Source organism: Choristoneura fumiferana, chromosome 6 (genome assembly GCF_025370935.1).
Source record: "Choristoneura fumiferana chromosome 6, NRCan_CFum_1, whole genome shotgun sequence".
Taxonomy (NCBI): domain Eukaryota; kingdom Metazoa; phylum Arthropoda; class Insecta; order Lepidoptera; family Tortricidae; genus Choristoneura; species Choristoneura fumiferana.
Genome location: NC_133477.1, coordinates 16,895,801 through 16,923,083, shown reverse-complemented (window position 1 = coordinate 16,923,083; position 27,283 = coordinate 16,895,801). Strand labels below are relative to the sequence as shown.

At 38.5% G+C, this 27,283-nt stretch overlaps 2 protein-coding genes across 2 annotated transcripts; both read left to right on the top strand.

The window, feature by feature from the left end:
* Positions 1 to 213: 213 nt before the first annotated feature.
* wake (ankyrin repeat and fibronectin type III domain containing protein wide awake) lies at positions 214 to 8,154 on the top strand (the record flags this gene model as incomplete). Its single annotated transcript, XM_074089475.1, is given in 8 exon segments — positions 214 to 405; positions 892 to 1,087; positions 2,357 to 2,489; positions 3,575 to 3,710; positions 4,307 to 4,512; positions 5,345 to 5,490; positions 5,768 to 7,322; positions 7,403 to 8,154. Coding segments are annotated over 8 exon segments (2,820 nt in total). The 3' UTR covers positions 7,739 to 8,154.
* A 5,068-nt stretch (positions 8,155 to 13,222) lies between these two features.
* Positions 13,223 to 23,691, top strand: LOC141429212 (hydroxysteroid dehydrogenase-like protein 2). The gene is made up of 8 exons (XM_074089482.1): positions 13,223 to 13,421; positions 13,497 to 13,660; positions 14,156 to 14,247; positions 14,881 to 15,002; positions 17,113 to 17,199; positions 18,882 to 19,000; positions 20,296 to 20,392; positions 23,442 to 23,691. The coding sequence occupies exons 1-8, from the start codon at positions 13,399 to 13,401 to the stop codon at positions 23,674 to 23,676; spliced, it is 939 nt and encodes a 312-aa protein (XP_073945583.1). The 5' UTR covers positions 13,223 to 13,398; the 3' UTR covers positions 23,677 to 23,691.
* Positions 23,692 to 27,283: the final 3,592 nt, after the last annotated feature.

Genomic DNA, 27,283 nt, shown 5'->3' with positions numbered 1-27,283 from the left:
ACCATAATTATCAACAAAATGTGCCCACGAAACATTATGCTGAGTGTGGCCCAATTTCCATTCGATGTTCTCTCAAAATGTTTTATTTTTCAATGCGTCTTACTCTGTGTACCGAATATATGTGTAAACCTCTCTGTCTCTCTCTCTCTCCCACTTTTTTTGAAGTGAGACGGCGCCTGGTATCACGCTCACTTACTAAACCTTAATTTCCAGTGGAATGGTCATCCCGCGCGGACTTCTCGAACGTGTGCGGGACGCGTGAGGTGGCTCTCTCGGCGAGCGGTACCCGCGTGATGGCCGCGGGGCTGACGCGCGGACGACGCTACTTCTTCCGCGCGGCGGCCGGCAATGTGAAAGGCTGGGGCGGGTTCACTGTGTCGACGCCGCGCAGCGTTGTGCCTAGCAGTAAGTTTACATTGCTTCACCGAGCAGTGCCGGATCCAGGGCGCACAAGCCTTCCCCCAAAAGCCAGTGCCATTATCAATGTCATACTTATAACCTCAATGGAGAATCAAATGTTTTTGCATGGCTGGTCATAAACCTCTCACCTGAATTTGGTGTGACCAGCGCTCTGAAAGTCGAGCGGTTATTTTGAATGCCGCTACAATGTGAACTTTACCTCCTTTGTGTTCGTTCTTTTCACTGTTTTTATCAGGATTATTATAATACTTCATTCAGTTGTGTTTAAGGAAACGAATGAATTTTATTTGAGGAGTTTAAATTAATAATTATCAAGCTTGTTTATTTACTTATATAATTGACCAGATTATAAGGCAGCGAAGATAATAAGTGGCCCAATCATAATAACAACCTTCCCCTAACTAGTTAGAAACATGGTTAGTTACAGCTGAAGTTAATGGAAGGATAGTAATAACGTAAATTATCGTCCAGGCTGGCGCGACGTATCGACGCGCGCGTCCCGCGGCGACTCGGGCGGCGCGGCGGCGGCGTTGGAGGCGCTCGCGACGGCCGCGGCGGGCGCGCGGCAACGGCCGCCCGCGCAACCGCCGCGACTGCCGCGCAAGAAAACCGCTACCATTCGCCAGTTGTTCACTGCGGCTAGCAAGTTCCAGAAGAATCTGAGGAGGTAAGCAGTTCTAACTGGCAGGTGCCCGCCCAGCCGCCAAGTCTGCCGCACAAGATGACCGCTACCATAGGCCAGCTGTTCACTGCGGCTAGCAAGTTCCAGAAGAATATGAGGAGCTAAGCAGTTCTAACTGACAGGCGCCCGCCCAGCCGCAAGTCTGCGCGCAAGATGACCGCTACCATACGCCAGCTGTTCACTGCGGCTAGCAAGTTCCAAAAGAATCTGAGGAGGTACTTAAGCAGTTCTAACTGACAGGCGCCCGCCCAGCTGACGCGACTACCGCGCAAGAAGATATCCGACTGCTAACATACTCCAGCCTGTTCACTGCGGCTTAAAAAGCCTTGAACTTGAACTTAAGCAGACTGAAATCTTGTGATCGTGACTTGGCAATAGCAATCTTGAATTGCCAGTTGTTTCCTTGGTTATTCCTGCAAAAAATACTTTCTGCCAAGGTTCTTTTCGCCGCATTCTTCTTAGTAATGTTGGTTTTCCGAAAGCGTTGGCAGACTAAAACCATTGTAAAAAGTCCTCGGCGGTCTTAACATTTGCAAGATAAACGAAGAAGAAATGCAGAATAAACAAAAGATGGTCTAAAGACACATTAAATATTACACGGGAAAAACACTAACAAAATTATGTTTGGCACTTAATAGCAACTTTAAATGTTTTCTTGTCATTCTCCATCAATAAGCTATATCTGTCATCTCCCAGGATAACAGGATCAAAGGAATTTGGGCACAAATTTGTGCCTCTGGGAGAGGACAGGTTAATAATAATAATAAACATGAAACTACCGTGAGACTCACGCATATTAAATATATTGACCCGGATAACTCACGACAGTTTGACAGTTGTAATGATGATGAAAACGCGGGTAGTTGTGTGCCGGTGTCAGTTTCGTCGGGTAGTCGCGCGAGCAGAGCGCGTTGCTCCGAAGACGAAGGGCTACGGATTAGCCCGAAACATGTCGAGCTAAACTCGATTTAAGACGTGAGTTATCCGGGTCAATATATTTAATATGAATAATAAACATTTTATAGGTAAATTATGGCTGATCCCTGCAAGGACTTTATCAAAGTAAATTAAAGGTGTAACGTCAAGATGGAGCTACAATGCGACAGTATTTTCGTACCTAGATCTTAAAAGAACCTCACAAATTAGCCATTTCTAATATTTCTGCTTTAAATATTGTTGTGTGTCAAGTTATTTTGGCGCATGATCGATTTAAAATATCTATTTGTAATTGCATCTGTATTTTTTTTATTCTAGGGGAGTATACCTTGCCTGCATCCTGTACCACGAAGACAAAGTTCTAGTGACGAGCGAAGAATTCTTGCCTGTCATAGAGGTGGACGAGACCTATCCCACATGTATCTACACAGACTTCCATTGGCTTATGAAGGTAAAACAACATTTTGGGTACGTTTTTTCTTTTCTTTCATGTCAGTCCACTGGTGAACATGATCTCCCCAAACTTTGCTGGGCCAATCAAATTTTTTACCCACACTAATCTGTCCGCGACATTTTTCAAACAATTGCAGATTTTTGTAAGTAAACATGTTTTTTCTATAATTTAATAGATGGTGCATATGAATACATGCCATCCTACGTAAGTTCAACCTATTAAACTGTGAAATATCTTGTTGGAAGTACGATTTTTTGGTAACGCCAGAGACAATTTTGGTAGCGCAGGAGACGCCCAAAGTGTCGGTAAAATAGTTGATTGGCTCTGCTTCAAACTACCAAACGTCGATAATAGTTATTGTTCACTGCTAGCAGTTAAAATAATTGTAAAAATCAGCTACTTAGTTGCTATAACCTTACCAACATGAACCAACAAAAAGTGGGAAAACCTTCGACATTTTCACTTCAAAATTCAATATCTCAATAAGAACTGAACCAATTTTGATTCAACATGTTTATGAACCATCGCTAGAAACGCTGCTTTCAAATGAAAAAAACCGCATTCAAATCATTTCACCCGTTTAAGAGCTACAGTGTTACAGATAGACATACAGACACACATAGCGGTCAAACTTATAACACCCCTCTTTTTGCGTCGGGGATTAAAAACTAAATTAAATTTTAAAGTGACCCCATGGTAGGTATTTTAGTATTCTCCTATTCCATAATGTTTTGTGGCACTGGCCGTCTAGTGGTTTGACCTATGGCCTCTCAAGCAGAGGATCGAGCGTTCAAATCCAGGCTTGCACTTCTGAGCTTTTCAAAATTCATGTGCGAACAAACTTGGGTTTGAAATTTACTACGAGAGCTTTACGGTGTAAGAAAACATTGTGAGAAAAGAAATCTGTACAAACCTATGAAGCAATTTAATGATTTGTATGAAATTACCAATCCGCACTGAGCCCTCAAAGATGAGAGATAAGTTTGGGCTGGACCGCCAAGCCCTCTCATCCTGAGATGAGGCCTGTGCCCACCAGTGGGACGTATATATAAACTGCTATGATGAATATTTTTGTATTCCAGGTGTCCTGCGCGTGGGATGACGTGAAATCTTTGCGATCAGACATGGAGAAACATACTTCGTCGTCCATCCACTTCAGACTCAAGCTGCTTACTGCGGCTGCGCAGATGCAGTCCGCGCTCTGTATACAGGATCTAGGTAAATAAAAAATAACAATAAATAAAAGAGATTTAGTTAATAGTTTGTTTACAAGTAATGCATCACAAATAATATAATCAAACTATTAAAAGGGAAAGTGACTCAGCTTATGTCTGCGCGTTGCAGAACAAAGTCTCTTGGCAAACATATGCTGTTCAGTCGCCCTCATAATCCAGCAAACCCAAATACCTGTAACCCATTCATTACCATCAATTCACTGCGCGTGCACACACAGGTAGTATGCTTTCCAAAAGCAACACCGAAGCGCCGGTTCCTAAGCGAGTAAAACTTGGCAAGTAGCATCATAATGCTTACAACCACTCACTTACACACTTACAACCTCATACAATGAAACCTGCACAAACCTGCGAAGCAATTCAGTGGTGTGTGTGAAGTTCCCAATCCGCACTGGGCCCGCGTGGGAACTACGGCCCAAGCCCTCTCATTCTGAGAGGAGGCCTGTGCCCAGCATTGGGAGTATATAGGCAGGGATGATGAGTCTACTCTACTGGGTAGTTTCCTGCGATTGACTTCTATCGCTTCGCGCTTCTATCTCAACTGGCTAGTATCGCTAACCCTGATCTCCCATATTCCAGGTCAACTATACCACAAACCACTTCGGGACTCGCACGGCACCGTGGTCCTGTCTTGCGTGAATAGCGTCAAGTCAGCCAAATCGGTCTCAGCGCTGAATTCGCGGTGGGCGCCGGTATCACGACTGCGGCGGCGTGTGCTAAGCGAAGATAACACTATTGGAGAGCTGCTTATGGCGTCTGTTCATGACCAGATTGCCTACCATCAGGTAACTAGTGGTGCCACCTAGTGTTTGGTGTACGTACTAAATTTATTGGGGTGGTTTTGCTGTTAACTTCACGTTGTTGAGCGTAAGGCATAGAATAGAGAATACAAACAGCGTTGCCAATTTAGTCGTTTGTAGCTACTTTTGAGACCATGTCAGCAACTTTTTTTCAGGCGTTCTAACCTTTTCTTTAACATTTTTCTATATGCTTCGCAACACTAAGAGCTAATTTACCACAAGCTGGCGACTTTTTCAACATTTCTAGCGACCTCTGAAAAATAAGATTCCAACACTGAATACTACCTTCAGCCGTGTGTCGCCGCTTGTTGACACCGCTATACTTGCATTAGTAATGCGATCAGACATTAGGTACACACGTAGCTACATTCGAAAGAAGTGCAGTTATTGGTTCTCAAGCCAACACTCATAGCATCTCTGTCCAACATGACACATATACGTATACACCTTGGTAAGTAGGAGAGCTATGAAGTCATAAGTGTTACTCCAAAACCCAAATTAACGTACTTACTAATGTACCTAGAAAGTAACCTCCGGTACAGTCTAACCAGTTAAATTGTAACCCACTGAGTCACGTAACATGAAGCAGGAAAAATGATCGTAATTAATCCACTAGAAATGTTTTAAGTCGTAAACCACTGGTTAATAATGATCCAACGGTAGTAAGATTACTAACACACGTACCTTATTCCGGATTAAACCTGCAAGAAAAATAGTGCAAGTTACATTACACTGCGGCGCTTGATTGACTATTTGAATCTCATAAGCTTTACGGCCTCACAACTGGATTTAAAACTAATTACTTACTTCTCTGCAGGTATCGCGCGTGCAGCTACCGCGTGGCTTGTACTTGGGTTATCTGAAGCTGCAATCCTCAGTGGAGGTGGTTCGCATCGTGGCGCCAGCTCGTACGCCGAATGTGCCTCCCCACACCAGGGTCAGGGAAAACCCACACGTTTCTGCGTGAGTAGTACCTTCCAGCATTTAAAGAACCTTCTTGTTTTCTGAAAGGGATTACTGACGTAGGTATAAAAAAATTGGATTTAGCCGCAGTTGGTACAGTTCCATTCAGCTCCAATCCATTGGACTAACTTGGATTTTTCTCAGTATCAGTTTAATTAATTTTACTAAGTTTTTTTTCGCAATTCACCGAGCACAGAGAATAGAAATGTGATCCCATAATACGAAAGGAAGATAGGGCTGTTAAATCGTTGTTACTGAAAATAGTTTCTTGTTTCAGTGAGGAATGGGACTTTTTAAAAACGCAAGCAGGCCACGCTTCAGCTGAAGACCAGCAAACTATTGCCGCCTATGCAGCCATCGGCAACCAGGAAAAGCCTTCTGAATCTCAAGAGATGTTCCTCGACCAGATAGCTTCCGCCTGCCGCCGCCTCTTCAAGGAAATGGACATATCTACCGAAACTGCCATCACCCACCGAATCTACGACCTCGAGGTCATAGAGCTTAATACCGACGTCAGTTTCATCATGCTATGTCCACCCGCGGAACAGGCTTGTTCGGTACCAGGACAAAAAGAAATACTACTCCAGAAAGGAGATCTACTCAGTCTTCCCATACAAGCGTTCGAGATGATACACCTGCAGACGTATCATACCAATATACTAAACAAATACTCTAAACTAAGCTGCGTGCTAGAACTAGACGTTGCTCTAGCCGCTCATTCTCACCGAGAAGCATTCTCTTGCACCGAGCTACAAACTGCTAAAGAACGTTTATCGAAGCTAGAAGATCTCCAAAATAACTTGAACGCCATATGGAAAGCAGAGCGTTGGCTTATGGATCTGATTGGTTTCGCGAGAGACAAGGACAAAGCGATTCCTAGTTCCGGGATATTGCTCAAGTACGTCATAGATAGAATGCCTTCTCAATCCAGTGTAGACGGATCCGACCCTGAAAGCAATGAAAAAGACAATAATCTGAAAGTAGAGTTCCTTCAAATACCGTCAAGAGATGGCAAGATCACCAAAACCTCGCCAGGCAGAGGATCATGGCCCGGACCAGCTGGGAACGGAAATCATGCAAACTTACACCCTGAATTCAGTAAGTCTGAACAACAGTTAAGTCTAGCCCCACGACAAACATCTGTCTCTACTCTAAACCTAAGCAGTTCACAGTATCTCAACGCGCAGCCGAATTACTCAAGAAAAGGCAGCGCCGATTCACAGTTTACGCAGTCAAGCGTTATGAGCAACACTTACATGAGTAGTAACTCTCAATTTGACGTGAAATCTTCAGGTTCCCACGCTAGTATCGGAAGCAACCGCCTGCCCCCATCAAGGAGCGAAGACACTCTAGTCCTCCAAAATGAGGACATCGAACCGAAACCGAGACCTAACAGTATTAACGCAAGCATGTCGACCACATCAAGTCCCCTGTTGACCGTGAAAGGTTATTACCCTGGCAGTATGATCAGCGTGCGTCCATCGAAAGGAATAGCCTCAGAATCTGCCGGGAGTTTGTCGAGCGATTCCGAAAGTCAGAGTTGTCCTATAACAGCCACAATGGTTCCTTTAAAAATCCGTCCGCAGGTGAAGCATAGAACTCCGTGCAACGTGATCTCATCGAAAAGCATGACCAATGTGAAATCAACAGATGTTGAGTTTATTGATACTGGGCAGGAGTTGACGAAAGGATCGTGTGCGAAGAGGCAGACTTTACTGGAGGCTCAAGAAGAAGAGTATCACAATAAGGTTCCTAAGACTGACGCGAGGAGCGATAGCGAGGACAGCAGCGTTAAGACAGAACGGCCGCCAGACCAACCGGGAATATTACAGGTAAATGCACTTACTATGGCTGCAAAAAAATGAAAAAATATTTCGGAATGCGCCAAAGTTTTAAACACTTTAATTTTCAGGTGTTTGCCGCCTATGAGACAGGACTAGCAGCCGGCACTTCGCTCAAACTACACGTAACCCCGCGCACCTCTGCCCGCGAGGTCATCGACTTAGTCGTCAAACAGCTCAATATGGCCGCCGTGCTCAAGGGAAAGTCCGGCCCTGTCTACGGCCCGGAGAAACTACAAGACTTCTGCCTGGTAGCCGTCATAGGAGCCAGAGAACGATGCCTCAGGGATGACTTCAGGCCACTCCAGTTGCAAAACCCATGGCGGAAAGGCAGACTCTACGTTAGACTCAAACACGACGTGTTGGCAGCCCTGCAACACTCTGCCAAACAGCCTGCGTTTATATAATTTTTTTTACTCGTGTTCCCGCCATTGACTTAAAATTGAAATCAGTTTTTAGGGTTAAGTTGATTTCTGGTGCCAATTATTTTCGTTGATGCTTTAATACGTTAGATAAGTAAAGTTGTGACTTTAGTATGTTTAACAGAATGTATGGTGCTTCTCACTTTAACGGAATATATCGCTCTTTCTATTGAAATTTCTAGGATCTAGCTCTAGACTGGCGTAGGTTGTAATGCTTCTCAGATAGCTTACCGACTTAGATCGATTTCAATCTCTTGTTGTTCTCTATTTATAACAAATCTAATTATTAGGCCGTAGGTAGGTACAATAGTATGCAATATTTCAGTGGACATTTAAACCGTTAGATTAGAGCATTGTTGTCTCTTTCTTTAATTCCAAATGTTAACAAAGTACCGCAATAGCATAACAGTATAACAACCAACAAATCAACCAATTCGTAAAACCGAAACTCGTAAATCGATTATGAAAATGCTTTAAGAGTATTTGAAATGGGATAACCTCAACGTCCAAGAGATATGTTTTGATAATTATGAAGTTGGCTACATATTTTAATATGCATAGAAGTGCCTGATTCATTTTGAGAGCGACAAACTTCATATCACGTAGGAAAACAGGGTGAAAAGTATATATTTTTACTACCTACAAGTTAAAGTCATAATAAGAAAATAATTCATCACTACCCTATTTATGGGACATTTCAAATTCATACAAATGCAGTTTTAATCCAAATTACAATGTTATTTTCTATGAGCTTTGGCGTTGGTATTGATACCTTTTTAATGGTACAATACTAACAATAATCAGTCGTGAAATGGGCTCATTTTGGGTAGATTTATTTACTGCTCTGTATTATTTTACAATTTATTTTTATTGTAAATATACTTAGTTTTAAATCGATTAGGTTCACAATATATTCTATATAAGTAAATTAAATATAGGACGTAATAAGAATAAATTAAGTTTTATTTTTTCGAATGGTAAATGAATGAATATGCTTTACGATATTTAATAGATATTAAATATTATGCGTTGCTTGCGAAGAGCGGTAAAAATCAAATAATTAAAGGGATCCTCACTAAATATTTCCAAACCTAAGACGTAAAATTATTTTTAAAAAAAGTTAAACGTGTTACTAACGAACTACAAATATTTACAACTAAAATTATATAAATCCTAACTGGCCCCTTATGATGCCTTTCGGTTTCGTGCAATGTCAATATTACAGTCACAGTGATAAAACGGTTTTAAACCAAAACATCGAAAGAATATGGATACCAAATTGGGTTCCCCACTAATTATTAAATCCGAAATTTATAATAGGTACATGCAAGATAAATGCGTAAAGTAAAAAAATATACAGCAAATTGAAATGGATCCTGAGAGCAGCGATCCTGTACGAAAAATTTTAGTTCCTCTTTCATTCATTTTCCAAATAATGTTTATTTTTGGTTTACCTCTAGATTTCCAATACATATAAAAAATAATACGCAATTTTCAAAGTAACATCTTTTTATTCTTGTCCTTGTTATTGTTTTGTGTTTGTGAAACTACGTATTTTGAGTGTGAAATATATGGAACCTTGTTATTCCATTGATTGAGTGACTGTCTACTGTCTCCTGACAACTAAACGTTGTTTTTCTGTTATGGAATAAAAAGCAATAGTGGAAGTCATCAAACGTACCTAAAATTTAATGAACGTGCGCGTAGAATAGAAAAAGTGTCTGAACCCTAAACTTGAACGAACGAAATTCTGTATATGACCCTTGTATCATCAGCCAAATAACTGGTCTATCAATTTTTAAACAAGTTCCTATCAAATGTAAAAGTCGAACTTTCAAGTTGACAGACACGTCATTATTGTTTTGTGACGTGCAAACGATTATCAACTTTAGGGTGGTGGACCACATAATACTCGTATATTTGGCTGATGGCACCTAGTTAAATGTTCAATGTCCGAAGTCCTCGCTCAAAGTATTCTTTGGAAAGTTCAACTTCCAAAGACCACCCGGCTATGTTCTAATTATTTATCTTTATAATCTTAGCTTGTTATCAGTTGGTTAAAGGTTTGGCAAGTGTTCGGCAACATATTTTATACTGTATTAAGTATATTGTGTAGGCTTACACGCCCAATAGATCTCTTACGAAGTATTCTTTAAACTAATTATTTTTATAGCCATAAATGTTTTATTTTCATAGCAATTTCTAGAAATGTAATGGAATACTCAAATGAATTAGTACCTAAAGTAGGTACATTTTGTTTCAATTGGAAATGTATATTTTTGTAGTTAGCCATTATGTACAATATAATGTGTAATGTAATGAAATTAATGAAAGATTGTGAAATAGCTATTTAAATATATATAAATGAAATAAATATTATCAATGATTCGAGCCATATTTAGAAGAGGATTGCAAATGTTATTAATTATGAAGCCTAACTTAAATGTCTTATGAAAAATAAAGTAGATTTATTTTAGATTATTGTATTCACCTGTTCGCGGTGTGTCATGAGATGAAAGTACTTTACCAGATAAAAAGGAGGCTACAATTTCATTATTTTCTGCACAGTCGGTAAAGGGAGAAATGGTTTTGAGTGGAAGTCGCAAAGACAGTCGAAAAAACTAATTTCATAAACGTGACAGGCGACAGCCGAGCCAACACTTACTATCGGTCTGAATTTCGTTGCCCATTTCAAGTTTGATTTAATTGTAAGACAAATCTCGTTAGTAAGCACTGTATTTTGAATGATGGTTTCTCTGACAGGCTATTTGGGCAAGCAAGACTGTAACATACTTAATATTATACGGACCTCTCGTTACTAACGCCATCTAGCAATAAGTATTTCATATTATGTCGATAAATCCGCATTGTCATCTTCGATCATCAATACGTACGTAGTATTGTTGATCGAAGATTGTCATAGTCGCTTTTTGCCTGTCAAGTTTATGAAATAGAAGCCAGTTAGGGCATTGTAAACAAGCAAACAAAAACTGCCACACCCAGCGTTTTAAAATCACACCTGAGTGCTATGAAAACGGATTGGACTTTTATGACCTAATTAATAACACCACGATCACATGTGCGAAAAACTACGTTTGTGCGACACTATATTTTCATGCATTCTTCTTTTAAATGCCAAGTCCGAGCCGTTGTCATTGTTCCTAATACTCTTAACTACCTAAGTATATTGCTACTTCTATATATTAGTTATGGTGTAAAAATGTCAATACAAATTTTAGAAATCTTTTAAGCGTCTTTTCATAAAGCACAGGAAACCGCAGTATTTTTTTTAATTGAATGCAAAAATATCGTGAACTAAACAAAACAGTAAAGGTATTCGGCATAGCTCAATTCACCTAATAATTTTTTTGTATCTCGAACAGTGTTGCTCATTTTTCGCAGCTGGTAAGAAAGAGACGAATATAACTCAAAAGTGGCATAGACAAAAGAATAGCCAGATAAGGCATTTTAGCACCAAAACTATAATATGTAATAATAACAGGTACTATAGCTACCTATAATCTGCGATGATGTGATTCTAAAATGGTACTACTCGATGCAAATCCTATCTCGTTTTACAATGCTTATTTCCAGGCTATATATATCCCTATCCTACTAATACATCATAAATGTGAAATAAATGTTAAATTGTGTGAATATGTCAGTGATATAGAATATTTTTTATTCCAATAAAGTAGCACAGTTTCTGCGGGATAGTAAAAAAAGGATTAAAATAACCCTCCTTTGGGCAGTCGGGTAAAAAACTAGTAAACATAATTTAGAAGGTAGAAGCAGTTAGAATCCTTTTTATGGTGCCGATTGTAGCTGAGTTACTAATCCCTTACGAATGATCCAGGGCAAAGCACGAAAGGTTAAGTAAGTAAGAGTGTACTATACCTACGCTAATCTTTATCGGTTTAGAAGCTACTTATTTAATGATTGAGAAACAAACATCTTCATAGACTTTCTCATTTATAATATTAGTAGGACAGGGTTTGATATCTTTACTTATCTATTACTTATCTTTATCGCCATTTACACTTCGTGTGGATTTAATCCATGTTAGATAAGTGAGTTATTGTGGTTTAACTACGTGAATACTGATTAAGAACTTGTCCAGGTCCTGAGTGTACTTAGATCTTAGTAAAGTTGGAGTATAACGTGATGCACAAAAATAAATGTAATTCAAATCTTTTCTGGTATTTTATTAAACTTTGTTACTTCATCATCATCATCATCATCCCAGCCTATATACGTCCCACTGCTGGGCACAGGCCTCCTCTCAGAACAAGAGGGCTTGGGCCGTAGTTCCCACGCGGGCCCAGTGCGGATTGGGAACTTCACACGCACCATTGAATTGCTTCGCAGGTTTGTGCAGGTGCTTTGTTACTTATATAAATAAAAATTGGATTGCGAGGATTGGATTACGAGTATACTAATGTGGATGCCGTTGAAACTTTTATTCAGATTCCAGATCAATATCAGTGATGTCATATGTATGTAGGAATTCTGGTTCTTTTTTAGAAGCCCCATTACCATCACGGATCAAACAGAATTATGTAGTGTAGATTCGTATCTTGCACTGTCCCGTAATGAACCACGGCCATTGTGTTACGATGACGGATGTAGCCAATTTAGATTAAGTAGGGTAAGTCGGGTCAGCAGCGATAGTTTGATTGAACATGTTTGTGAGCTCTTTTTTTTACAAGACTGTTGTAGATAAGCACAGTTTGGCTCTTTCTTGTTCATACATGTTTTAGTCAAGCGGGCCCAACTTTCCTTGCCCTTAGTGTAAGTTTTCGGTTACGAAATACGTCTCGATCGCGTTCGCGTTAAAATCTAAATTTGTATGCAAACACGAACAGCGCCTCTAGCGGAACGTTTGCGATGTTCGTGTTTCCACACAAATTGAGATTTTAACGAGAACGCCATCGAGACGTATTTTGTAACCGAAAACTTACACTAAGGGTACCTACAGTTGTAAGAATAGTGACTCCAATCCAACGTTTTTTTGGCATAGAGATAAGGAACCACGCGTAGCGCAACACTTTCGACTTAAAATTTCCCATATTAAATGATATTGTAACGGATAACTCACGTCTTAAATCGAGCTTAGCTCGACATGTTTCGGGCTATTTCGTAGCCCTTCTTCAAGGGAGCACGGATATGAGTGAGTCTCACGGTAGTTTAATGTTTTAAATTTCCCACTAATGAGGCAAGAATGAGGCTTTCTGTGACAGTTTAATTGGCGCTAGTATCGTGAGATCTGTTTGACATTTTTTATTTGGGTCACGTTTGTGATTGGTTAATTAGTTTGTGATTGGCCAATCACAGCAAGACTTCAACGTCAAACGAACCCCCGATACTAACTCCATCTAGCGATATTTCGCACCAAGAAACTCATTTAATATCTGTGCTTATCTGCCAGACCGATGACATGCCATAATGTGACATTTTAATTTGACGTTTGGTTTGCAGCTAAATTCATTCCATTCGTTCCGTTCTCGTTTTAGTAAACGAAACGGGGCTGTTGCGGCAGAGACGATAATTTGTCCCGTTTTAGTATTATCAGTAAGCTCTGCCATATAAATTATAACTTGAAAAGATAAATTTAGTCTTCAAAGAACCAAGGCGAAGCATACAATATGAGTTTAGTAGCGAACACAGGGTGAGTAAACTTGACGAAACATTTTGTATTGACGTTGGCATTCCACTTTCTTTTATGAATTATTTTAATTTTTAGTAAACTAGCAGGGCGCACGTTGTTTATTACGGGCGCTTCCCGTGGTATTGGGAAGGCTATTGCCCTCAAGGCAGCTAAAGATGGTGCTAATGTGGTGATTGCGGCAAAGACCGCTGATCCTCATCCAAAACTACCAGGCACTATTTACACCGCTGCTGAAGAAAGTAAGGATGAACACTTAATTCTATAGCATTTGAGGCTCCAAAAAAAAAATACGAGTCAAAACCACAGTCGAGTAATTGGTTTTTCTGTAGTTTGCTTTTTCTGTTACTTTGGACTTTGAACTGGAACAGGGCTTGTTGATACTCAGCCAAGTAATATTTTCATGGTGGTTTTATTTATGTTGATTATGTTGATAAATTGGAAACATGCATTGGATTGAAATTTTGCTTATTATGTTTTGAACATTTTGTTTATTTTATGAGTTTTAGTAAGTAAATAAATGTATAAATAGTCTTCCTCCATTAAACTATAGTAACTAAAATTGAATTACTATGCTAAAGGTTGTTCATAAATTTATCTTTAAAAAAAAGTTTATCTGGTTACCATGCTGGATTATCATCAAACACAAGTTTGGAAGATAGCTCCATAATTTGATATATATGATAAAGGCTGCTTCAAGACTAAAAAATAGAAAAAAAAAAACTTATTTTTTTCAGTTGAAGCTCTTGGAGGCAAGGCCCTGCCGTGCATTGTAGATGTGAGAGATGAAAAGCAAATCCAAAAGGCCATTGATGAAGCAATCAAGAAGGTAATTGATCTTGATATCCATTATCTTTCAATTAAGTTTTTATCTGCAATATGAATTGCAGCATTGTTACTATGACCTTCAATATTTCCTTGCAATTTTATACAGTGGCCTGAGTCACTTGTTACTATCATAGAGTAGGTACCTATTTGCTACAAAATTTTAATTCAAGTTGTTTAACCAATAATTTAAAAGGGAGATCCCACTAGTTAAAAAAAAAACTATGGTAATTTTATATTTATATGAAAAAAAAAATCATTCTATTCATTCATCAGTTTATCATTCCATCACACTAGCATAAAAACTGGATAAGTCAGAGTTAAAGTTGCATTAAAATAAGAGCATGGACACTGGCAGGATTATTTTTAGAAGGGTGCATTGCATCTTGCATCTGCATATAAGGAGGTGCATTTATAGGTTTCATTCTGTATCTTAGTCTATTTATTTTCTTTTACGCCTAGTGCCCATGACATGATTAAGAGGGTTCCATATTTTACCATTACTTATGAACCTACTATAGAAGGAGTCACTTTGTAACATAACACTGAATGTTTATTTGGCACATAACTTAGTCAAATGATATAATTAGGCATGTTTATTGTTTGTTGTAATATTTTGTATACTTATCTTTTCCAGTTCAACGGGATTGACATTCTGGTAAACAACGCGTCTGCTATCTCTCTCACGGGTACCGCGGAGACTGATATGAAGAGATATGACTTGATGCATAGCATCAACACCAGGGGTACTTTCTTAGCGTAAGAAAACTTGTATAATTAAACAACTTTTAATGCCCTTTCATTATTTGCTTTTCATGGATAAAAGAGTACCATGACTACAGAGACAAACAAAAAAAAACATGTTTATCCATCAGTGGGTCATTCTAAGTTAAGAGGTAATCACCTAAGAAATGCGGCACAACAAAAATGTTACAATTTTAATATAATTACTTGACAGTTGTATTAAAACAACTAATTTGTGCATATCCACACAATGGCCAGTTAATTTTTAATTTTTCTACTGTTTTAGAAGGGACCAGGGAAGAGACTGTAGGTGCTCTCTTATATAATTTAAGTGCCTAATACAGTCTCCCCTGGTTTCCTCAAAAACAAGAAAGGGATTAAAAGTCCACTACACATCTAACAGATATGAACAAACGAAGGTTCATTTAGGGGCTGTTTCACCATCCATTGACTAGTGTTAACTGACGGTTGAATGTGATGCCGTCTCCGCGTATTCAAACAAAACAAATAGAGACGGCATCACATTTAACCGTCGGTTAACGCCAATCAATGGATGGTGAAACAGCCCCTTAAGCTAGTATTCATAACCCATGATTATTTTGGCAAATTATGCGCCAGGGGAAAGATGCCAGGGGAGATATTTTCTCATGTGAAAACAGGTATAAAAAATAGTATTAAATCTAAATAAATAAATTAAAGTCAGTGTAATCTATACACAATATATAGTCAATATAATATTAAAATATGGTATTTTGATAAATAATTGTGAAATAAAACTGACCAGAGGAGAGACCACCTTCAGTAAACTGCATCCAGATATCATAATCAAAATCACTGGCAATAAGTGTAAAAAATATGATTTTTATAACACTGGTTATTGGTTTTCAATCAAATTCATTTGAATTAGGATTAAGATTGCAATTATTAAGATCATAAACACGATATTTGTAAGATTACAAAAAGCCAGGGGAGAGGACACGAAATATGGAGGACAAAGTTTATAGTGAATATATTCTGCGAGAAAAATAATTATAAGGTACTTCATTTATAACATTACAATTATTATATATATTCATTTATGAAATATACCAAATTTAACTGTTCTGAGGGATTCAAATCTACATAAAGTTACTGGTTTACTGTAAAAAGGGAAAGGGCCAGGCCAGGGAAGAGACATTTTTCGTGTTAGGCGCAATTAAAACTAAGTACTTAAATGAATGAATTTAAATTAACTGACCATAAAGTATACGCAATGTAGCAAGAGCATGCAAGAGGTACTTAGGTCATTTGTTCCAAACTTAACTTAGAATGATCCTATTAACCATTTAAATGCCACTGTAGCATAAACTCAACAAATTCAACTTTCAGTACTAGGTTTATTGTTTTGATGACTATATGGATATGTGGCATTTTATGGGTATTGCCATAGTATAAACACAGACAAAATTATGTAGAATCAGGCTCAAAACAAGTCTTCACCTTGATAATACTGGTTTTCAGCCCGGTCCCTCTGGATAGGTACTTTGATTGGCGTTAAAAAAGTTAAATTCAACTTTTCTTTAAAAAAAAAACAAAGAAACGAATAATAATAGAAATTAGTTAATACTTCTTATAAAACTAACAACAAATCTTACACATTGTTTGTATGTATTAATAAACCTGATAATTTGTAAGTATCATCATTCATAATACCATAAGTAGCTGGGCGTGCTCGGGCTAAAACTCTATAGTAAGCGTTTTCCCAGAGATGAGACCAAGCTAGATCGATTTGTCAAAACCGAATTTCATCGAAATTGTTGGAGCCGTTTCCGAGATTCTGATTATATATAATATTTACAAGAATTGCTCGTTTAAAGGTATTAGATTAAAGACAATTTAAGATAGGCAGTGGCCACAAACAACAATTTCAGCAATGCATAATTCGTGTGACACTCTTTACCGGCCCGGATAGTAGGTACCGACATGGAAATAACGACTCGCTTTTTCTTTTACACGCCCATAGAAACTCATGTGAGTTTGACACGAGTTTTTATGAACGTGTACACGAATAATCGGGTCGGTATTATTCAGGCCGGTAAAGTCTCACCCCATAATTCCTTTTTTTAAGACGAAATTTCTGTTTCAGTTCAAAATTGTGCTTGCCACATCTCAAGAACAGCAACCATGCTCATATCCTCAACCTTTCGCCGCCACTAAACATGAACCCCTTCTGGTAAGTAATTTTATACATCTTCATCATATCAGCCAGCAGGGCTACTACGAAACTCGAAACTCGAAGTTCTTATCGTACCGTCCCTCTCGCTCTCGTGTTAAGTAGTATAAGTGTCAGAGGGACCGCATGACATGTACTTCGAGTTTGATAGTAGCCCTGCAGAAGTCTGTAACTGCTGGGTCATAGGTCGCACCCAAGGATATAAACGGCGATCGGTTTTGTGCTACCTGTACTGCAACTAATGGAGCTTTAGGCCGCGTTTGGATTTGTTGCGAGGAATGTTTTTCATGAACCAATAGAAACCCTTCATTTACCTATTCTCGCACAGCAAATCTCTGGTGGAAACAGCTGAGCGGAGCGAGGCTAGGTAAATAAAGCGATTCTATTGGTTAATGAAAAAGACATTCCTCGCAACACATCCACCTACATCTCTGGTGAAAACGGAGCCTTAAGACCACCGTATTGTCTAACGCGCAGGCATTTGCGACTGCATTCACCATTTCTTTGTACCATCAGCCAAATATATGGTCTACCACCCTAAAGTTGATAATCGTTTGCATGTCATAAAACAATAATGCCAATAGACGTGCCTGTCAATTTGAAAGTTCGACTTTAGCGACATATTCATTTGATAGAATCTTGTTTAAAAATTGATAGACCACTTATTTGGCTGATGGTACCTTCATCTTACACCATGTGTCAGAAAGAAATGGTGAACACAATTGTGATTTCGAGTGCGTCAGGCAATATGGTCACAGGTTATTCAAACGCTGAAATATTCAAAGTTAACCATCCTTCCTGTGCGTAGATATTGATAGAAATAGTAATTCCTTTTCGCAGGTGGTAGGACTTTATGCAAGGTCCGCCCAGATTGCTACCACCATCTTGCTCGCTAATCCTGCCGTGTTTCGGCGTGGAGAGTAAGACAGCCGGTGAAATTACTGGCACTTGAGGTATCCCATCTTAGGCCTCTAGGATGGCAACGCATCTGCAATACCCCTGGTGTTGCAGATGTTTATGGGCGGTGGTGATCTCTTACCATCAGGAGACCCACTTGCTCGTTTGCCATCCAGTCGAATAAAAAAAAAAAGATGAAATAGGTACTAAGTGCCTACTGAGCAAAGAACTCCCCTCTTGACCTCCACAACTCCCGTTCTGACGCTATGTCAGTCCTTTGCGTACATGTCCAAATCGTCCAGCCATCTCTTCGGTCTTCCTCGCCATTGGTGGCCATTCTCCGGCATCCACCAAGTGACAATGTGAGCCCACCTTTGTGTGCGCGTGCGACAGACGTGTCCAGCCCAGAGGGGCTACTACGAAATTTGAAGTTCGTATCGTACCGTCCCTCTCACTCTCGTATTAAATAATATAAGTGTCAGCGGGATGGCAAGATACGATACAAAGTTCGAATTTTGCACTTCGTAGTATAATAGGGCCAGTCGGCCAGGCCAGTCCCATTTATTTATTATTATTATCATTACTATTATTATTTAGAAGCCTTTAGAGGTGTCCCACTGCTGGGCAAAGACCTCCCCCCATGTCCTCCACTCTACCCGGTCTTGGGCGATCTCTGACCAGCTGCGAAGAAAGGCGTCCAGATCATCCCGCCATCGACGCCTGGGCCTGCCACGCCGCCATCCCATTCGGCGTCCCGTTTATTTAATTATATTATTTTGTTACAGGTTCTCAGTGCACGTGGCATACACGATGGCCAAATACGGCATGTCAATGTGTGTCCTCGGCATGAGTGAAGAGTTCAAGCCGTACAACATCGGCGTCAACGCGTTGTGGCCCATGACCGGTAAATATGGGGTTGGGATTCTCTATAAAAATGCATCATCATCATCACATCCAACTTCTGGGCACAGGCCTCCTCCCAGAGTGAGGGCTTGGGCCGTAGTTCCCACGCGGGCCCACTGCGGATTGGGAACTTTAGGTACCTACACCCACCATTGAATTACTTCACAGGCTTCTGCAGGTTTCTACATAGAGCCTGTATTTACCCCTAAATAACACTCATCATCATCATCATCATCATCAGCCGGAAGACGTCCACTACTGGACAAAGGCCTCCCCCTTAGAACGCCACAATGAACGACAACTCGCCACTTGGATCCACCGGTTTCCCGCCACTCTCACGATGTCGTCAGTCCACCTGGTGGGAGGCCTGCCAACGCTGCACTCAAAATAACACTGCATATCTGAAAATACTTCACGCTACCTTACCATAAATAAACCATAGCATCGCACCTCCTGCCGAAAGTCTTAATTTCATCGACATCCTCTTGATGAATGGCGGTCTACCACTGTGCGTTTCGTTCGGCACTTGCTGCCACGTACCTACAGCGAAATTGTAGGGCTTACGTTTTCTTAAAAGGCCGACAACTGACTAATGACTCTCCTTGAATAGTTGGTACTCATGGACAGTGGTGATTATTTCCCATCATCGCTTCTTTGCGGCAAAACTGTGCTATCTCCAAAGTTGCGATATTACCATATGCCACAGTCTTGTCGCAAAGGTGCGTTTGACTGCAAGTGCGAGTCGGACTCGCGACCCGAGGTTTCCGTACATATTTATAGGAATGTAAGTAAACAGGAATCGTGTCTTGAAGATATTTCTCGCTTTTTCCGAGTGATTTAATACATCCAGTGTATGCAGAGCCCTACTCTTAAGCAAAATGTACGCAGTGTGGGGTCAGATTATATTGGTCATTGATATTTACAGACAGACATAAAAACCAAGATTTTCAGACCTTTGTAGTTGGTTGTGTTATAATAGCTACCTTCATACCAAATTTCATGATCCTGAGTTCACGGGAAGTACCCTGTAGGTTTTGATTCCCTTGCGAGTTTCGAAAATTTGCATAAACGGCTGCATCTTTTGATTGCGTTGGCTTAGAAGTTTTATTTTTTCACAACTCCAAGGGACAGTAGACCTCAGTATTTGATATAAATTTCAGCTTGATACCTCCACGCGTTCCCGAGAAAAAGGGTCTTGTCAGACAGACAGACAAACGGACAAAAGTGATCCTATAAGGGTTCCGTTTTTTCCTTTTGAGGTACGGAACCCTAAAAACTAATCATTCATTATGTTAGGTATCGCAACGGCCGCTATCGAGATGTTGACGGGCGATGTTTCAACGAGCCGCAAGCCTGAAATCGTGTCGGATGCTGCTTATTACATGCTTAGCCAGTAAGTACTTGTACTCTAAGGTAACCATTACACCGTATCACACCACACCATGATTGTGTACGTTTTGCCAATCCAATTTATTAAAAGTGTTAACAAACCGATATCATCAAAACTCTTGTATAAACACCCACTGGATCGAATCAATAACACATCTATAAATCGTGTCTTCTTAACTAGACGTCTAATCACTTTTTTCACAAAAATTCACTTGATTTCAATATTTATTTTTAATTTGAAAAATCTTCGTCAAAATCTGACGTAACTAATTTCTTGATTGATACATGTGTATAATCTGTAGTAGCATGGACTAGCGTAGAAATGGTGGAAAATTTTACATTTTAAAAATCGATTAATGTGCGGATGAATAAGCGATTTTTATTTACTTTCCTTAAAATTAAAAAATAGTTAATGCTTTTATAATTTAATAAACAGTCTTTGGAATTAATTCAAGTATTGTATATAATAAAATAGACAAAAATACGTTGATCTATTAAATTAGTAAATAATCGATTTACTGAACAGATTAATTATTTTGCAATAGGTTCTAGGTGAATATTCGGGCGCTTGTACCGCCGTCATTATTCTCAACACTTTTTTTATCAGATTTATTAAGAAATAGGAACAATAAACATCAACATTGTGTCATCATTCATCAATATGTGTCAGATGTTGATGTTTTTTGTACCTATTTCTTAAGAAATATGATAAAAAAAGTGTTGAGAACAATGACTGCGGTACAAACGCCCGAATATTCACCCTCTAGGTTTTCACATCACTAAATGTCTATTATGGTTGGGTTAAAGGCGTCTTTGCTTACGCTTGTCATAAATTAGATTGGAATACAATATAATAGAAACGTGTCAGGCAAAAATATATTCTTTGTAATGAAAAGAATGAGACAACGCCCGCCCGCTAGCACGTTTCCTTACCGAACTTCGCCGTCGCGTGTGATGTATGCGCTTGACATTCCGTGTCTGACGCGTTCCTATTACGGTCATAGCATGATACGCTGTAGTGTGTAGAAGCCTTTAATGGCCATAGGTGTCCCGGTTATAATTAGGTGTGAAAATCATCATCTTGGCCCATAACCTCCTAACGCCCAAAGTCCTTTATAAAGGACTTGTCAGTAATTTGACATTGAACTCTCTCAGAACAGGCAAAGTTTCATATTAATAAAATAGAAATTTGACTTGGTCGTTAGGAGGATATTACGTCCCACTGCAGGGCACAGGCGTCCTCGAAGAATGAGAGTGCTTGAGACCAGAGGTGCTGGCTGGAAATCAGCGCTGGGGTGTTTTTTAACGCTTTAGCATTATGCTGAGCCAGCATCCGATTCACCGCAATAACACATATTATTATCCTTCGTGTTGTCTATTTGTACTTTTAATACTATGTTTGTCTTGTGTTGTCAATAAATGTACTTTCTTTCATTCTTAGTTCCCACGCGGGCCCAGTGAGGATTGGGAACTTCATAAATACCATTAAGTTCTCGCCGGTGTGTAGAGATTTCCTCGCGATGTTTTTCTTCACCGTAAATCTCGTAATAACTCGAACCCACGGCCCTTTGCTTGAGAGGCAATATCCACTAGGCCACCGCCACGGTTTTTTTATGAAAACAGGTGAGTGTCACTCTAGATATGCGTGACGCTACCTGGACGTTACCCTCTCGCGAAGCCACTGTGATACTTATCTTTGATTTGGTTTTAGAACCTATTTAACATAGAATCTTATCCTCATATACCACTATCGTATTAGTCTGTTAGTCTGTTCATATTTATTAATTTCTCAGAAATTGGTTGTCTGGAAGAGATCGCTTTTTAGCGATAAGACCGCCTATTGCCTACCTGAATTTTTCTATTTTTGTAATGTCTCTGTACTGCTTTTGGTGATCAATAAAGAATATTCGTATTGTATTGTATCGTTGTTTAGACCGCGAAAACCGCGGGTTCACGGTGGATGCAGGCCGTTTCCAACCGAAGCAACTGTAGTTCAACAGTGGACGTCCTAAGGCTGACGATGATGATGTTGTTTAGACTCTCATCTCTATTAGTTTAAGAGTTACCACAAAACAGATAGATACAGAAATCAATCTACATACAAAGTGCGCTCGAGCAACGCACACATAGACACTGCTCACGGACACATCTCGGACCGGTTGGGACTGGTTGCGAGCGCGAGTGCCATCCGCTGGAGACACGCGTCTGTGAACTTTTTTGTGCAATAAAGGAGAATGCGAATTTATTACATTTTAAAATATAATAACCGTGCATTTCGCCAATTTCGAAATCGTCGCAAGATATTTTCTGTGACAAATTTGTAATATAACAATGACATTAACATTAAAATATTTTAGTTATTATCAATGTATATTTCCATTCTTCCCGTTTCATTCTCAACAATAAATCCAAGAACTAGATACGAGTGCCACTACCACAATAGTTTTTTTTGCATAAGGCAGTTGACAACCCTAGAGCGACCGCCGAGCGTAGATATGAAAAGTGAAGTGCATACAGTCAAGGAAAGACTTCTGACACGGCCAAAGTTAGAAAAGATATGTATACACTACTTTATGCATTAACATTAACCCTGTATACAAATTTTTCGAAATTTGCCGTTTCGATATTTTGACTTACTATACAAGAATTGCTTTTCTGTACTTAATTAGTTTTGTGGATTTTTCCCAGATCCCAGAGATAAGACAAGCTAGATCGATTGTTTATCACCGAAAACCCCTACATATCCAAATTTCATCGAAATCGTGATTCAATCTAATAATTCTTTATCGGAACTCATGTTTGCAAATAATTCCTTATCTTTATCGTGGAACCGTTTCCGAGATTCTGATTTATATAAGGAATTGCTCGTTTAAAGGTATTAGATTAGATATGTAAGTAGATGAATTACTCGTTTGAATATATAACATTAAGATTTATGCCTAAGACTGATCTATACATCAACTTAAAACAAATAGTGTACATGAACTCCGCAATATAACGCCTGATTCAATAAACTTCTTCTATTCTCTACATATTATGGTAAACTTTTTCAGAGACCCCAAAACCTACACAGGTAACTTCGCAATCGACGAAGATGTGGTGAAGAAGGCGGGAGTCAAAGATCTAACTCCTTACGCTTGTGACCCGAGTAAGTATCGCTTTTTTAACTTTATCATTATTACTTCACACTTTAAGTCTTCTTGGATTAATGATGTCAAGCTGAACGTTTTTAAAAAGAATGATGGTGTCAAAGACTCAAATTATGTATACATCGGCCTATTTTTCTAAATCTTCACTCCAACAGTAGTATATAAAGCGTCGTATCTTTCAAACGGATAAACCTTCCTTTTTAGGGCTCCGTAACAAAATACGGAACCCTTATAGGATCACTCTCGTTCGTCTGTCTGTCTGTCCGTCCGTATGTCACAGCCAATTTACTCCGAATCTACTGGACCAAATCAGGAGAAATTTGGTAGGATGGTGTTATCCTATGGCCCAAACACAGATGTGCAAAGTAAATAAATATTTTTTTAAATAAGGGTAATTTCAAAAAGGGTCATGTCAAAATTTCGCAAACCTTTCTGTGTCATATATCAAACTAGCTTTTGCCCGCGACTTCGTCGCGTGTACTTTGGTTATCAGGGCATATGTTTTAAATTAACCCCCGTTATAATTTGGATATTTGTATCTGTACGTGTGCATAGCGAAGTACTACCGTTAATGAAGGTAACAGTTTTACTAAAGTACTTCGTATAAGTAAACAACATTTTTTCAAAGCACGAGAGTAAATTAATTATCTCGTGTGCTTCCAGCGAGAACCGAATCTTGCTCTAGAACCGAGGTAGGTATATATTCAATATTGCACTGTACCTACATAATATTTTGTAAATTAAGTAATGATAAAAAAGTAAGAACGGTTCACAACAAAAATTACGCTTATAAGCGTAGCTATAAATATTAAATAATTATTTAATATTCAATATTATTGATTTTAATATGCACTCGATGAGTAATTTTAAAGTTAGGTGTACCTGCTGCATAATAATTTGCAAATTTATTTTACACATCATTTTAAATATCAATTTAATTTCCACATTTTGGTTGTACATTTTGTATGAAAAACCCCCTCCCCTATTGAAGTCGCCAACACCATACGGATCATTTTAAATTGCGACCAGCCATATTTTTAATCTAGAAGTAAGGAAGTCTCATAGAAACTCCCCTCTAATAAATCGAAAGCTACTTCTTCTTTCTTTATCTTTGCCTACGCAGATCATTTTTATTTTTAATCAGGACCCCCCCTTTAGGGGTAATTTTATCCATTTCACCTACACAGCTAATTTTTAATTCTAATCGAGAATTTGTATATCTATTTTCATACTTCTAAGTGCCGAAATGAGAAAATTTACCATAACAATCTTACCCCCCATTTTACCCCTTCAGGGGTAATTTTATCCTTTTCACCTACTCAGATAATTTTTAATTCTAATCGAGAACTTGTATACCTATTTTCATACTTCTATGTCCAGAAATGAGAAAATTTCCAGGGAAATTATATCCATTACACTTACACAGATATTTTTTCATTGTAATCGAGAACTTATATACTTACCTATTTTCATACCTCTAAGGCCAGAAATGAAAAAAAATCTATATGAACTTTACCCCCCATTTACCCTTTTAGAGGGAATTTTATCCATTTTTCCATTATCCATTTCACTTACACAGATAATTTTTAATTGTAAACAAAAACTTATACACCTATTTTCATACTTCTTAGTCCAGTAATTAGAAAATTTCCATAAAACTTTACCTCCCACCCATTTTACCCCTTTAGGGGGAATTTTATCCATTTCACCTACCTACACAGATAATTTATCATTATAATCGAGGACTTATATTTTCATACCTCTAAGTCCAAACAAAGAAAATTTCCATACAAACTTTACCCCCATTTTACCCTTTAGGGGGGAATTTTATCCATTTCACTTACACAGATAATTTTAATTGTAATCGAGAACTTATACACCTATTTTCATACTTCTAAGTCCAGAAATGAGAAAATTTCCATACAAACTTTACCCCCCATTTTACCCCTTTAGGGGGAATTGTATCCATTTCACTTACACAGATAATTTTTATTTGTAATCGAGAACTTATACACCTATTTTCATACTTCTAAGTCTAGAAATGAGAAAAATCCATATAAACGTCACCCCCCTATTTCACCCCCTTAGGGGATGAATTTCTAAAAATCCTTTCTTAGTGCTCACTTACATCATAGAAAGAACCCCTGTACCAAATTTCAAGTTTCTAGGCCCAGCGGTTTGGGCTGTGCGTTGATCTATAAGTCAGTCAGTCAGTTCAGTTTCTTCTTTTATATATAAGATTCCTCCCATCCATCCATTCCTTCCTTTCGGGCTCGATATGAGAATCTCAAATATATATTAGTTATTATTGTAAAATAAATAGTTTTGATTTTATTCATGAAAAAAGACGAAAAATGACCATTCGTAGCTTAAAATTTTGAAAAAAAAAAAACAAAATATAGTTCATTGTTTGTAGATTACAAGAAAATTGAAATAAATAAACTCAATATACTTAATACGTTTACTTACGAAAAATAGTTCACTAAAACACCACTAGAACTTTGGACCACTAGATAGCGCTAGTAGTAGTTAACTCGCGTCTCATTGTGAGGATTTCAAATGTGATATTTTATATTAATTAAAAAAGCACCGTTAAAATATTTATAAAAAAAATAGAGGAAAACATTTGACTTTGGCAATGTACGGAGCCCCTCTCCTCGCGAGTTCAACTCGCGCTTGGCTGGCTTTTTAGCTAAGCTTCATCAAAAACGCCGTTTATGACTTAGCATTGAACTTTTAAATGGGAAGATCAAACTTTAACTCAACTTTTCCCTTCGAACTCGTGGTCACACCCTTTTGTCACACCTGTATGATTTTCCTCATAGTCACATTGTTTGAGACTTGGACACCCTATTTTTCCAGTATCTGTAGAGCTGAAAGTTACGATCAAAATTCTAAAGAAGCTTGGCTTCGTTCTTCGTAAATACTTACTTCGGCTTATCATTATGCTAAACTAAGGGGCTGTTTCACCATCCATTGATTAGCGTAAACTGGCGGTTAGGTGTGATGCTGTCTCTATTTGTTTTGTTCGAATAGACGGAGACGGCATCACATTTAACCGTCGGTTAACGCTAATCAATGGATGGTGAAACAGCCCCTAAACCTGCATTTCAAAATACATCATCCATTTCGGTTTGGTTTTTGGAGCTTTATGTTTTCATAGTAACATTTACTTAATTTTTTACAACAGACAGACCAGTCCCAACGATTTAATGTTTTCTTTTTTTTTCGTCACCATTTTTCAATTTTTGGAAACAGTTTATCATTCTGATCTGACTAGATCTAACGGATTTTTTACTGATACTGTAACATTTTTTTTAAATCTTGGCATGTGAGTTTATTTTCATACCAATCTTCAAAATTTTACGGTATCAGTAAAAAAAAAGGGTAGTTCTCATGGTGGTGGTATGTCAAGGTGTTGGAGTACGTTAAAGATTTGGGTTTTAGTTGTTTTTTTTTTATCCTATTTATAAGTTACCGGAATTATAGCTAACAATAGTTGCCATGGCGTTAACGTTGAAGAACTACGTTGCCGGTTTTTAGTTACGTTATTTTGCAAATATACACACGATCATTTAGTATTTTTTACTAAAATGTTATAAAATGATTTAAGAGCGTTTATACCTGCTGAGCTGGCAACGTTGCATTTTTGTTTATAAATAGCAGTTTATTATAGACTTTTATTTTCTTTAAAAACCGGTCATAAACATTAATTCGTTTTTAAGGAATATAAAAGTCTATCACGA

Excerpts from the sequence above, each read along its gene's own strand:
- LOC141429212 (XM_074089482.1), top strand. The coding sequence starts at position 13,399 with ATGAGTTTAGTAGCGAACACAGG. Across the intron at positions 13,661-14,155 it reads TTACACCGCTGCTGAAGAAA|TTGAAGCTCTTGGAGGCAAG; the intron begins GTAAGGATGAAC and ends TATTTTTTTCAG. Across the intron at positions 19,001-20,295 it reads CGCGTTGTGGCCCATGACCG|GTATCGCAACGGCCGCTATC; the intron begins GTAAATATGGGG and ends TCATTATGTTAG.